The 15,288-nt window shown below is 41.6% G+C and overlaps 1 protein-coding gene across 1 annotated transcript in view; it reads right to left on the minus strand.

Moving 5' to 3' along the window:
- Positions 1-15,288, minus strand: part of LOC134551232 (cytosolic phospholipase A2 epsilon-like) — a 33,075-nt gene that overhangs the window by 13,965 nt on the left and 3,822 nt on the right. The window contains exons 4-11 of the mRNA XM_063398589.1: positions 8,422-8,494; positions 5,092-5,228; positions 4,485-4,616; positions 3,371-3,411; positions 1,929-1,971; positions 1,048-1,105; positions 472-638; positions 264-350 (exon numbers count right to left, since the gene is read on the minus strand). Of these exons, the coding sequence (XP_063254659.1) occupies positions 264-350; positions 472-638; positions 1,048-1,105; positions 1,929-1,971; positions 3,371-3,411; positions 4,485-4,616; positions 5,092-5,228; positions 8,422-8,494 (738 nt within the window). The remainder of the gene's footprint in view (positions 1-263; positions 351-471; positions 639-1,047; positions 1,106-1,928; positions 1,972-3,370; positions 3,412-4,484; positions 4,617-5,091; positions 5,229-8,421; positions 8,495-15,288) is intronic.

Raw genomic sequence — 15,288 nt, forward strand, 5'->3', positions numbered from 1 at the left:
GGAGAGATGTTCTGTAGGAAGTATGATATTTTCTTACATCTTTGTAGGTCTCTGTCTCCACTACTGACATGTAATGGAGATTAACAAGGGACAACCTGCCTCTGTGGAGAAAACTTCTGGAGAAACAAAGCTCCTGTTTTCTCAAAGTCTAATGGAAAATTAGAACATTTCTGACTCTCTTAGCAGCCATCTGGAACAGCATTATGAGGAATGGTTTCTATGTGAGTGACCCTTTATCACCAACACCTGGAAGTGATGCTTACCTCTGCAATGGTTGTTTTCCTTCCCATGGGCAGCGAGTTCAGCATCACAACCGGGGAGCCCGTCTCTGTACTGTACCTACAGGACCACTGGGAAAACAACATGGACAACTTTAGGACAAAACCAGGAACGGGTTTACCCTCTCTCCTTCCCCCCACTTTCTTGAGAGCGACTCAAAACCCCTCCATCCCTGAGGCCACTCCAACATACGGGGTGGTAGCGCCTCTTCTTTGGCAGCATGACATCCAGCGTTGGCTCCGCATACTTGATGTAGTGGAACTCGGTGGGACATGAGGGGCTGACAACTCCATTGGGGCCCAGCACGATGTCCTGCGTCCCCTCAAAGGAGCCCTTCACAGTGAGGGAAAGCTCCTTCTCTAAAGCAGCAAAACAATGACCATGACAAATGTTAATACGATTAACCAGAAAAATGCGCTAGCTTGATTAAAAGTGGGGTGCAGGTGGCACAGCTTTGCCCAGTGCAAAGCACTGAAACTAAAGCGAAAGGAGCAAAGTAGATTCTCTTCTGATAGAAAGGGAACTCTGAATATTTGTGCTGTGATATGGAACTGGGATTTCAACTTTATTGTGCATTTAATAGGCCCTATTAACTTATATATAGATGAGGTCATTTGAGTCTCCAACAACCTAATGTATTTATCTGACATTAACTTCACTGAATACTGTAAGCACTATTTATTTCACTAACACATTATATGATAGGGGCATCTTCTCATTTCTAAGCATGCAACTACTGGTAAATAGATAACAAAACAATAACCTTACTTGATTTTTGCTTCGTCTTCTCTGCCACTTCAACTTCCAAGCAGCAAAGTTCCCGGCACTGCGAAAGAGAGATTGTAGCATTTTGTGAGAAAGATCATTACATCTCATCCTCATTATAAGGAGCTGTAGACCACTCAGCTTGGAGTAACTTGGACTTCTGAATTCCCTGGCACCTCTGGGCTTTTTCTCATTAGCTGCTGACTAAGGAAAAGGAAAAGCTTTGGAGGGAGTTGTAGGAATCACATGACAATGACTTAAGATTGAGCACAGTGAGAGGAATATACAAAGGAAGAAAATCAGGACCATTTCCATGATAGTAGCATAAATATAAAGGGTTAAACTAGGAAATAAATAAAGATGTCACTGAGAGACCAAGAATCAGTAGTAAGGAAGCGTTTTCTGAAGAAGCATTGCTATTTTGGGGATTGATTTTTTTTTTATGGTGTTCACTCTTCAACATAATGTAATTTTTACAGGTCAGTATTTCATGTAAAACTTACCTACAGTGCATGGCTCATCTCCAAGGGAAGAAAAGGGCTGGGTAGATTATCAATAAGTGACATTAAGTGACTTCACAGCCTTTTAATCATTGTGTATTGTGTCCTGACAGACAGCAGTACATTTTTTGAAGTACTAGTACCAGAGAAAAATTGGGGGGAGGGGAGTCCTAAAGTATAGGAAAAATCAGAAATAGAGAAGTTTAGGACAAATGGGATATCTCCAACAAGCAGGTAAACGAAATATCCCATTCTGAATGTATCTAAATAAGAAAGAGGAAAGAAAGAGAAAGACCTGGCCTACTGGCTTCTTTAACCTCCACCCTCCCTTTCCCTTTACATTAAAGAATCACTTAAAGAAAATATCTTGGGAAAGACACATACCACCAGCACTCCATTGCTAGCAATCGTTTCATGAGGACCAGGTCTGGGAAACAAAATGAAAAACATGGATGTTTTTAAATTAAACAAATTCTGCTCATCTTTACCCAGGGTGTTGCCCTTTCCTCCCTCTTGAAAAACCAACAGTCTGAGGGACCCCAGCAAGTACATAACAAGCTCCTTTCCTTGCTTGCATGGACTGAGCACTACTCTGAGGAGACTCATCTCTGTATCAAGGCTGAGAAAGGTGTATCAGGGTTACTTTTTTACAGTGCAATCCTATGATCATCTAAAATGGAATCTCCTATTAAGCAGTCAAATTCTTCTCACTGTAACATGTGAAATAAATGTATTTCAGCTGATACACCAGCATGTCCTTATTGGGAAGACAGTTATATGTATTTGTTGGCATGCAAATATTCTGAGTTGCAAGGGACCCATGAGGACCATTGTGTCCAACTCCTGGCCCTGGACAGGACAATCCCAAGAGTCACACCATGTGCCCAAGAGCATTGTCCAAATGCTTCCTGAACTCTGGCAGGCTTGGTGCTGTGACCATTGCCCTTGGGAGCCTGTTTCAAAGTGGCACAGGGTAGCCAGTACCAATTCCATGGGGGAAAAAATCCCCAAAGCTTTCCAGATCATTCAGGTGAAGTTAGATGGTATGGAGCAACTGGACTTCTGGCCTTGGCTCCCCACTAGTACAAGAGCTAGCCTTAGACTAGTCACTTTATTTCTGCCATACCTTAGTGGCAACACAGAGACAAAAATGGTGATTCATGGGTGGCAGGCTGACCATACTGGAGAAGGAGCGTTACATCCTTACAAGAGTTCCCATCCCACTGTGATTGTGTTAGGCAGAAAGAAAACACAATTTCTAGGATTCAAAGAGTACTGCATGGAGAAACTGAAGAACTGGAGATACACTGAAAACCTAACTAGTATGTTTCAACACTAAAATTGTGTCCAGTACATAACCTGAAACGGACAAGGAAAAATTCATAGGTAGGAATGCTCACACCTCAGAAAGCCTTATGAAATATCCCCAGGTAGATAAATCATAGAAACTTAGATAATTTGGGCTAGAAGGGATCTTAAAGGTCATCTAAGTCCAATCTCCTGCCATGGGCAGGGACACCTTCCACTAGACCAAGTTGCTCAAAGCTCCATCCAGCATGACCTTGAACAGTTCCAGGGATGGGGCATCCACAGAGCTCTCTGGGTAACTGGGGTAACCACAGAGCACCGGGTAGGTGCATTGTTCAGAGCAGCTAAGCTACAGAACAAGCTTATCAGTCAGGTGGTGGGGACTGCAGCAATAATGTAGGAGAAGGCTGGCACTTCTTTACAGAAATACCCGAAGAACACACAAACCAACGAATACTGACTTTAAGTTCTATCCTTAATGATTTTTGTGTTTTTAAAAAAATCTCTGTATCACTTACGCAATCTCCAATTTGAATTCAACCTCTAGCTCCTCCTTGGCCTGAAAGCAAGAACAAGATATTAAATGAAGTAGCTATGTAATGCTTTGTCCCTAGTCTAAACCCAAGTTCCCTGACAGGCAATATGGAAGTTATTGGTTGCAATGAGTAGCCTGTGATAAATACTTCAAACTGGGTGGTATGAATCAACATTTCAGACAGATGATGAAATGATGCCTTCCTCATCTCCTTCTGACTTCATATCATCAAAACAACCTATACCTCCATTTCTGAGTGTGAAGTTGCTGCAGAAAGACAATTTGCAATCTCCTTTATTTTCTGAATTCCATCTTTTTCTTCCAACTATTCCTGGCACTGTCCTCCCAAGACTTACTGTACTGGCTATTATCTTGGAAATTAAACATACTTTACACCCATTACTTTACTGTAATAAACACAGAACAGTGTGAGTAATTCAGAATTTGTGTTATGCAACCCCAAGTAAGGCAGCGTTGATCTACAAGCTGGTTGTGAATGGCCCAGTTTGGATACCAGATCTGTCCCTGGTAGCAAGAAATTGCATGTGAGATATTTTGCTGATCTCTTCCTTAGATTTCAAAAGGAATCAAAATTATTTTTCCCATTTTATAGATTGGAAACTGAGAAACAGAGTGAATCATCATCCATTCATAATGGGATACACACAGGGGCAACTTCACCTTTGCCTTTTGGGTGAAAGAAGACACAAGCAAAGGAGTAGGGAGTTATGAATTATGGGAATTACTCAGATTCTGAATTACATTGTGAAAAAAGCATACTGATTATTCACCCTGCAACAGCTGTATAGCCTTGGTGTTGCTCAGAGGTAGCTCACAATTAGATCTCTCCCCTACATACTGCACTGTTTCAGGTTTCAGTCCTATAATCTTTAATAATTTATGAAGTATGAAAGAGGAGTTCAGACTCTCAAATTCTGATTTTTTTTTTAACCGCATTTTTGGGCTTATAATTTGAACGGTAATTCATGTAGTTATTATTGGGGTAAATAATCCATGGCAGGTTCAGAAAGATTTTGCAACTGATCTGTAACTCTCCACTGGTTTCTTAGTTGCTTTAGTTGCTTAGTTGCTCTCACATTTGGGCTAGGCTTGAAGTACAAGATCACTGTTTTGTCAAGTGGAAGTTTAGCAGTATCAAAGAGGGCACAGAGGAGATGGTCATCTGGAGTGGCAAAATCCTCATCATACACCGTGAGCTCCAGCACATTCTGCAAAAAGAGGAAGAAGAATTTGCTATAATTTCTCAGGCTGGACATCATTAGCTCCAGGCAAACAGTATTGCTGAGGACGTGCTTGAGAAGAAAACTTGAAAATTTAGATAATATATCGCTTTAGAAAAACATACTTGAATGACATATTCACTCTTACCTAGTTCGTTTAATTTGATGTAACAAATACATGAGTTATACCTATACAACAGCTTGGGTAACTCCCAGATTCTGTATCCATCTTGCACCAATTCATAAGAGTTCTCATTTCTCTAAAACTTCAAAACTGAGCTTGCTTTCCAGCCCTCCTACATAGTACCATTGAACAGACACAGGAACTCTGTCATCTCTGCTCTTAAATGCTTTGAGCAGTCCTTTACCGTGTGCCATCTCTTAAACAATTCCTGGGCACAGTTCAGGAAATACAGACACAAGACCTTCAGGCGGTTTCAAGCAGGTAACTCTGGCTCCTTACCTTGACCTGACTCTGGATTCTGAAGTAGAAGGTTTCGTTCCACACTGGGTTGTCGGAGTTCCTCACAGTTTTGGTGCGGGACCTTTCACACGTCGCAGTTGGCAGCCACAGGGACACGTAGCAATCAGCCTGGCTTACTGGGGAGGGAGAGGCAAAACAATTGCCAACCTGGCAGAGGCAGCAGTGCTGCAGGACACTGGAAAGGTTACTGCAGCCACTGGTACCAAAACCAAACATAAGTTATGTAAAGATAGAAAAGTCCAATGCAATGTAAATTCTCAAGATTCCCTTCTGAGAGGGAAAAAGCATGGACCACAAGATGACCTAGAAGAGGAGGTGGTTTCTGTTCTTCCTTGCATGACATGTCCCTAAACCAGGACAGTTACAAACAGTGATATTGTGTATAAAAAAGAAGGTTGAGATTTTTTTCTTCTAGTCAGCCACTTCAGTTTCTCAGCCAACAAGCTTTCCTGCGCTCATGTGTGGATGCACACACCAACCCTGAGCTGCTGTCTGGTAAGAGGGTCTGGGACCCTCCTCCACTTTTTGAGAACAACTGCAAAAGTTCTTCATCTCTGCCTTGCCCTCAGTGATCTTTGTGAGGGTTTGTGAAGGGAGCTGCGGAACTGCACCTGCTGTATGAGGTGGCAGAGGCTTACTCCAGAAGGAACTCATTGAATTAGACATTGGAATTTAACCAATTGCCACCCACAGGAAGAGAGGGACCAAGTCTCTCCCAAAAGGCACCAGGAGAAAATCAGTGAATCCTTATACATCCATTCTCACAGGCAACTAAATTGAGTTATATCTCAAACAGCTACAGACAAAAATGCCATTTACTGTGTTTCCTCTTGAAGGTTATGCAAAGTACTTCAGCACCTTGAAAACCTCTCTGATGCAGTTTTCAACAATAAAATTATCAGCTACTATGGAATGCAAAAGGTAACTAGCTTTGAGAACGGATGTCCTGTGATGTGAGACTTTTGAGAGAGACAAGTGATGGCAGTAGTAAATGGAGATGATCCTTCAGCAGCAGGTAAGGATGCTGCAAGCAGAGCAGGGAACAGGAGCTTGCACCTGTGGGGGAAAGCAAAGTCTTGCCTGTCTGCAACAGGACCTTTTTCTCTTCTTTTCTTTCCTTCTCCACCAGGCTTTGCCCCATGTCACCCTACAGCTACTGACTGTCTCAAACTGGTTGGAGGCTCCATTTTATGCTGTTGAAAGCGTTCAAGAAGCCTTGCTGCTTCTCTGTCCAAGTGAGAGGGGAAAAAATCCAGAACTGCTTGACCAATTATATATACATTGTGATAGGTCAATAGACACCTTAATTATTGGGTTTCTACTTTTTAACATTATAATGTAGAAACAACAACAAAAATGTTTAATGCTGTAAATTTTTTTCTAAAAAATGGTGTGAAGAAATCAACATATTCCTACTGAGTAAAAAAAATCCTCTGATGGAAAAGTTTGTTTGGAAAATATTGAGTAGGCCCCAGGCTTCTCTGTCTCCTGCTCTATTTCACATGTCATATATTAGCTTGGCTTTAAAAATGAGATTCTAACAGCAATTTCACTTTACTTGTCTAGAGAGATGTCATCTGCTTTAATTCTACCTTCCACCACTCTTATTTCTTAGCCTCCTTGTGAAAAATGAATCTTTATTCACCTTCTTTGCCTCCTCCTTGTTGTAGCAGGAGCTTCCACATCCTCCTCAATAATTTCACTTTCCCTCTTAAGGACTGTAGCCTATTCAGTCCCTCTGGATGTAAAAGTTGTTTCAGTTGTTATTCTGTTTCCTCAAGTGTTTTTATTTGTTTGGTTGGTTTTTTTTAATCTGGGAAATTCCATGCAGACAATAATGCTTTGAAGAATTTTGAAACTGCAAAAATATGTATTTGCATATATTTGGAGAATCTAGAAGTAATACTACTGATTTTAAAATGCATTAAAAGTGTTTTTTTGTAACTACTATATGATTTTGGCTTTATCATTCGAGATCAATGACTGATGGCTGTTTGGCTGGCAAGTGCTTTATTCTGGAATGATGTGATTCATCATTCCTGTATCTTAACTGTACTTTGAGATACAAAGCATATCAAGAAATCCTTAATTATATGAGTAGATGCAGCCAAACTAGTCAGCTGCGTATTTAATGCAAAGTGTTGCCTCAGTTCTGCTTGCACAATCTCTTTCTACAACCTCATTATTTGCTTTGTTGCCCGACACGCAGCAGATCTGAGATGAGTCCCTGATGAGATCTCTTTGTGTTCTTGCTTCACCACCCGTGTGCCACAGCCATGGACCAGGAGGGAGGTGAGTGCAGAGCATGCAGCCCGGTGATATGACCTGGGATACAGCTGCTGTCCCCCTCACTCAGAGCTGGGACACGGGAAAGTCCTCTGATGCACCTCCCAGAAAAACACGTGACAACCTCAAGGCAAGAAAGAAATTGTACTGGGTGGCAAATCCAGATCATTGTCTCTCAGAAAATCTTTCCTGACCCTTCATGTGCAAGACATTATAGAGCCAATCACAGCTGCTCACAATGAAACAGGAGAATCAAGAGGGTTACACCATTTCCCTTCCATGCTCACTCTCAAACTAATTTCAGCATCCTTTCACAGGTAGTCATGTGGCTCTATTTACTCAACAAAGCAAACTGTTAACCGATCCATTTTGTGTGAAACACCTCTCCTCAGCACACATGTGGATGGTCCATGTTCTTTTACAAACCAGTGACGTTTTCCTTTCCACCTTACTCCCCTCTCACCGCTTTCCTGTCACATGACTCACACTCTTGCACAAATGCAAGACTGCTGCAGAAGCCTTAGAAAGGACCAAGCATCCAGCCCTCAGTTAGCACGGTTTTTAACTGTCCTTTCAGTGTAATTAATGATGGCATTAGCCTGGTGGTAATGATTGTAAAAAGCTTTTTCCTGCTCAATTTATCTTTGTCAGAACCAAGACTGAGGATGTTGAAAGGGTTTGCTCCTCCCAGATACATTTCCCAAGGTGCTACACCCCATCAGCAGAATTACCCCTTGTTTTTGAAGACATGGAATGGAACCTTTCATCTGCTTCCATCAGAAACTCCCCTTTCTTTGATAGAAAGTACTTATCCCCAGAAACACATTCAAGTCTTGAAACCAGTCAGAAAGGACAGGGAAAAGAATGAAACAGCAGCAAGCAGCAAGGACTGACCTGGTTAATAACAATTAATTTATATAAACACTGAGTTACTTCAGAAACAGTAAGAAAAGGTTGTTACAAAACTATAAAATATATAATTTGCCTGTTTCCTGAGTTACCACTAAGAATGGAGATACTTACAGGCATCCACTCGCTGGAGATTTCTCATCCGGATGATCCTTACAGTCAACAGGTAGCAAGGAGAGGATTCTATCTAGAGGGGAACAGGAAAGGGGGGTCTGAATAAGCCTTTGGTGGGAAAAAATTTCAAAGGTGCAAACTAACGGGGTGCCACAATGCACAAGTACAGTTAGCAAAACTTGGGTCAGTTATCTCACTGTTTTGCAGATGAAAAATGCAGCTTCTGCTGCTAAAAATGTCTTAACAACTTATATATTTCACTGTCTTTTTGCTTTGTTACTCTGAGACTCCTGATTGATCATAAGAGCAGAAAAGACGGGAAAAAATCCCTTACAATTTACACAGCCTCTGAGATGCTTGCAAAACCTTTCACATTGAAATTGCTGAGTCTAGTCTACAACATAACAACAGTAAGTCTCTTGGACAGGTTAAATGCACTGGTGAGCACCATGAGGAAGTTGTCAAAATGCTATCAGTCTTAGCAAGAGTTACAGCCAATCCCCCCAGTAACCACCCATATGGTCCCATAGCACTGAAAGAAAGTGCTGTGGAGAATATCTGTTGTGGACTCCCATGGGATAAACCTGAAGTACCACTTTTTAAGAGGTGTTTTTGCCTTCTGCGTCAAAAACATTGATTTCCAGCATTTTACAATTGTATGAGGAAAAGAGTAACAGTAATGTGAGCTTTTGTAAATCACAACTATGAGATAAGCCAGTGGCTTAAAATTGATTCCAGATGATTTAGAATCTAAAGATTTAGGTATGGGTTGCCTTTGGAGAAAAATAAAACATACTATCTTCCTCAAAAAAAAACCCCCGAAGATTGAAAGTGCTTAACTTCCTTTGTTCCCTTCAAATATCCTAGCCTTAATCTCCTATAAAGCAAATCTCTCCAGGTTTTGTGGCTGCAGGAACCTCTTTCTATTTATTATTAGAAAATAAATGTGACTTCCTTCTTCTGAGGAAGACAATTTCCTGCTGGCTCATTCCATAAATCTGTCTCTGGCTCAGAGCTATCTGCAAAAGGCTGTTTTGACCAAGCCAATAAATAAATCACCATTTCCTGTGGCTGTGACACATGGTTATTTCCTCACTCTCCTAGAAACATTACCACCTGCATAAGTGGTTACAGCAGAGCCCCACAAATCATTCTTTTGACAATTGCTATTTTTATCAATAGGTTTCCTCTAATTTAGGAGCATCCTTCTATTTCTATAGCACTTCAGAGACTTCCTAGAACAATTAGAAACAAGCAGACAAAATAGATGTTAGGAGAGAAGCTGGAAGAACCTCACTTAAACCATTTTTTTTCTCAAGAGAACAGAGCAAAAGGGTCTTATTTACAGATGGAAAGATAATTATGTCTCTTTTGTCACAATAAATTGCTTTTCCAATATGTGATTAGAATCCTCTATTCTCTCCTCTATCATATCATGTTATGTTAAAACCTTTTTACAGAGCTCCTAAATACCATTGCTGTTTCCATCTCTTTTATACGTGTCACAAGAATTCTATGGCTTTTTTTTTTCTTTTTTTAGTGCTTCTTCATGAAATTCAACCTACAAAATCCATTTACCTTCTATTTCAATTGTTCTAAAAAGAAAAAATCTTACAGAAGCTGCAAAATTTGCAGACAACTGGTGGAAGGATATGTCCTCAGAGCTACCCCATGCAGAGACACTGGTTCAGATTTTAGAAACAGTATAGCCATGTTAATACAGTTCTACACCCTGCTAATTTACCCTTCTTCTCAGCTGGGTAATTAGCAAAGGTGGATCACCACACTCACATGTTAGGAATGAGCTTAGGCACCTCAGCATATGCCCTAGAAGGCAGAAACTCATTGTTCCTTAGGATCTGCATAAACATGGGGGAAATTCTGGCAGGCATTTGTCTCCAGAGACTGCACAAGGTGCTGCCAGCTCCTGGATCAGCTCCAGCAACACTTCCTCTGACAAGTGGCATGGCTTGAGTGAGAACCAATGAATTCATTATTTGCAAAGCAATTTGTGATTCTTAGATAGGAGAAAACTTGGATTGTTTTTTTTTTTTTTTTAAGGAATATTAGATGGTTTCTGCCATTTGATCACCTTCTTCCTGGTTCCCATGCAATGACTTTCTAACATGTTAGCCAGATTTTCCTTGTCTGGCATGGGGAAATCAATTCTCACAGATGCAAGATTTGCAAAATGTTTTACTGAAATGTTACTGAACCCCTCCGCACTGCACCCCCCCCCCAAAAAAAAAAAAAAAAAAAAAAAAGTGGTTTAACAGAAGCTACAGAAATCATGACCTGTGCTTGCACTAGGGGAGAGGCAGATGCCACCAGGGAGTTACCCCAGGAAAAGGCAGGAGCCAGGCACCAGTCCTCCTGACAGCCCTGGCACCTGCTGGTGGCTGTAGCAAAGACAACAGGGAGAGCAGAATTCACCTGGTGATCAGGCCTTGCTAGTTCTTCTGCTCCCAGGAGGGTTTGCAAGTTTAATTAATTCCAGTAATATGTTAAACAAAAGAAATGTATTTAAATAGCAACTGTGGCAACTATAACATGGTGTACTGGGGTCTAGTTATAGAGACAAAGGAAACAGCAGTCACACATGTATAAAACAAAAGACAGAGGTTCTGTTATTCTGTTTACCTAACACCTGTTATGATATCTTTACTAACAAAAAAAAAAGGCTGCTGCTATGCCATGAGGTTGCATATATGGAGAGGTTTCCACCACAGCAAACTGTCAACTTGTCTTCAATTTGGTGCTTCCCAGCTTGTGCCCATGTGTGTGCAGAACAGCTGCATGCAGTACAGCACTCTGAGGTGCCAATGCATGAGTAGGGTGCACAGTGCTAGTTTCTCTGAAGTCCCAGGGAAATGAAGTTTTACTGGGATTCTCCAAACAGCAGCTCCATCCTATGTAGAACAGACCTCACAGTCTCTTCTTCTGAATTTATTGTGCCTCCCATAAAAAAGAACAACCTGGTATGATACTGGTACTGAGTTACTACATTGGTATAAGTAAGGGATTCCTCTGTCATGTGAATCATCCCCACTTTCTCCCAGCTGAGGAGTAAGAATTTGAAAACAGAAATTTCTATGTCATGAGCACTCTGGTGATGCCTGCTGTCTGCATTCCTGGAACATTTGTGCCTCTGCAGGTCTATCCCAGCCCTCTTTAAAGTCATGCTTATAGTCAGATACAGGTATGTGTGGTATGCATCCATCTCAAGAAGCACTGCTGTAAATTACTCCACTACTTTAGCTCTATAATACATCCTGTCACATCACAAGTGGCTCTAAAATGGCAGGACTCCTTAATGAGGCAAGAGTCCATGAGACCAGAGGGTGACTCTACTTCTTTACCTTTTTCTTTTCTTTTTAACTTGCTTTTTGCTCTGTAGGTTTCCTTCTTCAGCCTTTAAGCTTCTTCATCTAACAGACTCTGCCAGCATGAACAATTGCTAGCTACACCTTTCCAGCCTGTGATATCAGTAGTATGAACATTCGTCCCTTCACTTATTGTAGACTACCCCAGTCACACAATTCTACAACAGTACAGTCAAATGTGTGCTGGGTCCATGCTTTTCAGGGTTTTTTTAGTATTAGGTGCTTGGTTTAGCATAGATATTCCATCAGATAGCAGAAGAACATTATTGCTGCCTTCCCAAAACAGAGACCAGTCATCCAACAACACTGATCCAGAGAAAATAATTTACTCTTGAACCTTCAGGAGGAGACAATACATTCTCAGACTTGATTGCTGCTCTTTTTAGATTGGTATTTATTCTAAAATGGTTATAAACTAACAGAAGAATAATGCAGAGATCCTGAAATTCATGTTCAGTTTGTGTGTGTGAAAACTGTATCATCATCAATAAGCAAGTCTCCTCCAACCAGATACTCAGCTGCTGATTTTCTACATGAATTGTGGAATGATTTCCATGTGGTCTCATGAGCAGGTGGTCTTTGACATGCTGGGTACAAAACCCTGATGAGGAAGCAAAGAAAACTCTTTGCTACAGTGCACTGGTACCATTACCTATTTCAGTGCAACTGCACTGCATGCTATTCCACAAACCATCCTGCAAAGACCAGATAAGATTTAAAAATACCTTTACCACAATCAATTTACTTTTAAAATGGCTGAAAAAGCCATTTCTACACACCAGCCTGAAAAAACATGTGTCATCTATGTAACCCATGGAAAAAACCTTCCTCTCTATCCACACATTTTTCCTGCAATCACACAGTCATAATTCCTCCATGTGTTTCTATGTCATCTACTAGCTCAGCAGCCTTTCCTGGCAAAGATAGCTTCCTTGCCTTGTCTAAGGTATTCCTGCATTCCCAAACTGGAGAAGCATTCTGCTGAGATGAGATCACTCCCAGGATGTTGCAGATTACTTCTTTCTTCATCTCCAAGTGCTAATTTAACTAGATTGTAGCCAGGGACCAAATCATTCCCTGCTGATGGTGCATCTAGAGCTGGTGGTGTATGAAAGTCTATCTTCAGCTGAGATCAGGTCTCCTTAAAGAGTGTATGAGAGTTTTTTACAGTTGTAGTCAGGATGCTTCAGGCTGTGAGCATCACTCACCAGTCCCTGCCCCAGCCTGCTACAGCCAAGGGATGCTGTGGGATGTGCCTGGATCCCCCGTGGCAGGCTGCCCAGGCCTGCTGCTCTTGGCCACCTCTCTGAAGTTCTTCCTCATTCTTGGCAAAATAAGGCTCCATGATGGAAAAGGTGCTCTAATTGCTTCCTTCCTTCACCTCCTCCAGGCTGGGGAGGGCACCTCATCTGAGGGCTATGGAGCTCTGCATGGGCAGGCTGGTGATGCTGATGATCACTGCTGCCACAGCAGTGCTTTTCAAAAGCTGTGTGTTTTGTGGGTTTTATCAGCAACACTTTTTCTAATCAGACCACCTTGTCACGAGGAGTAGCAGAAGTCTTGGTTGGATATTAATGAATTAAAAATGCCCATACTCAGATGGAAAAGCATCTTTCAGGCATACAGCCACAGTAACCCTGGTCCCAGCAGGAGAAATTTTTCCACATCCACAGGAAATGACAGGTATATGCAAGGTCATAAGAATTGTACCCTTGAGATGGCTGCTTCCTCATATATATATCCATCATGGCACTCAGAAACCTTCTGAGGAATGAGATTATGCACATTATACTGTGCTAGAAAGACATTTCCAAAAACCAAAACTTCAAATACTGATCTACACTACATGGATACTCTCACTGCACAGTGACCCACAAATGCAGAGATGTATAATTATATTTAATAAATAAAAACATAATTTATTATTTATATTACTTATTATATAAATCTGCAGAGATGTTTTATCTGATTGATAACTCAGGCTAATTGCATAGCCCTTGCAGTACTGTTAACATTACCTTCATGTTTGCTGATGTTTAACAATCAGATTTCTTTAGAATTTGAAAAATAAGTCTATTTGAAAACTTCAACTGTTCATCTGTATGTTCAAAATGATTTCCATATGTAAAACTGTATCCAGAGCAATAGGATAGTCCATCCATTAAAAAAAAAAAAAACCAGTACCCTTTATAGTGCTCTGTCTTCCCTAAGTAGAACAAATATGACAGAAAGAAACTAGGCTGAGCATGAACCATCTGAGGGTTGAGACTCTTTACACCTAATTCCAGATAGATGTAAAATTAGTGTTTACATCTAACAGCCATTGAACATTTCTAGATTCTCATCCTGAGATAGACATTACCACAGGACATACATCACATTCTGAAAATCTCTCCTTCTGACTACCAAGTCTCAAGGGCATTTATAGTTCTATCTCAGGTACAGATGTTTTGCATTTTTATGTCAAATATGGATTAGACAAACCATATTTCAAAGTTTTGAGCTGATGGGAAGTGGCCTCATTTGATTTTATGAGGTTCATTTTTGAAGTGGGAGGTGTGCTGGAACGTGTAATTTCAGCAGTCTGTATTTTGGGCAACCCCACACCAACACTCAGGGTGGCAGAGGAGGCACCTGGGCTCAGGCCAGCTTCTGCTGCTGGAGCCATGCTGCTGCAAGCACTGTGGGGCTGGGGGTGGCTCAGGAGTGGTGACTCCTGCCTTTCCAGCTGATGCTGAGCCTGGGGCTGGAGCTGTTCCAGACAGCAGGCTCTGGCCTCCGTGGGAGTCAAGGAGATCATGCCAAGGAGCCTCATGCCAGCAGAGATCCAGCCCTCCTGCCTGCCTCAGCTCCTGTTCATATTACCAAGCCCAACCTGCACCAGAAGCAGATGTCACAACTTGCTCCTAATCTTGCTTGGCAGTGTGGCAGCTCCCCACTCTTCCTATGGTTTCAAGAGCTGCTTCCAACTTCCAAAACCCAGCAGAATCCAGAGCTCCTGCTTTGCACAAGGTGACACCTTAACCTCTCCCTCTCCTGTTTAAGGGCTGCAGCTGTCCCAACTGCACAAACCCTAAAGAACAAGGAGCCCGTGTCTGGCAGGGAAATGAGGTATGACTTGACCTGATATGTGATGCCTCAGCCTTATTAAAACATGGGTCATGGTGAATTTAGAACTATGCATCCAGTTGTTCCCCTCCCCTTCCCTCACATGCAATATTATATGAGACCTACTGCAATCCTCAAATACTTTGCTATAAACACTGATGTCTGAAATACTAGAGCTGGCTCTGCCTGTTACTTTAGCATGGGTCCAAGTACCAGCTAAGGCCCCAATTATACAGATTTCTTAATGCAGATAAAATTCAGCATATTGGGGTAAACACACATGCAGTTGCTGGCAAATTTCATCACAGGTTTCTAACAGACAATCCCTCTGAGCAGGCAGAGACCCTCATATTTAATTCTTCTGGTAGTTTCAGTG

This window comes from Prinia subflava, chromosome 5 (assembly GCF_021018805.1).
Source record: "Prinia subflava isolate CZ2003 ecotype Zambia chromosome 5, Cam_Psub_1.2, whole genome shotgun sequence".
Taxonomy (NCBI): Eukaryota; Metazoa; Chordata; class Aves; order Passeriformes; family Cisticolidae; genus Prinia; species Prinia subflava.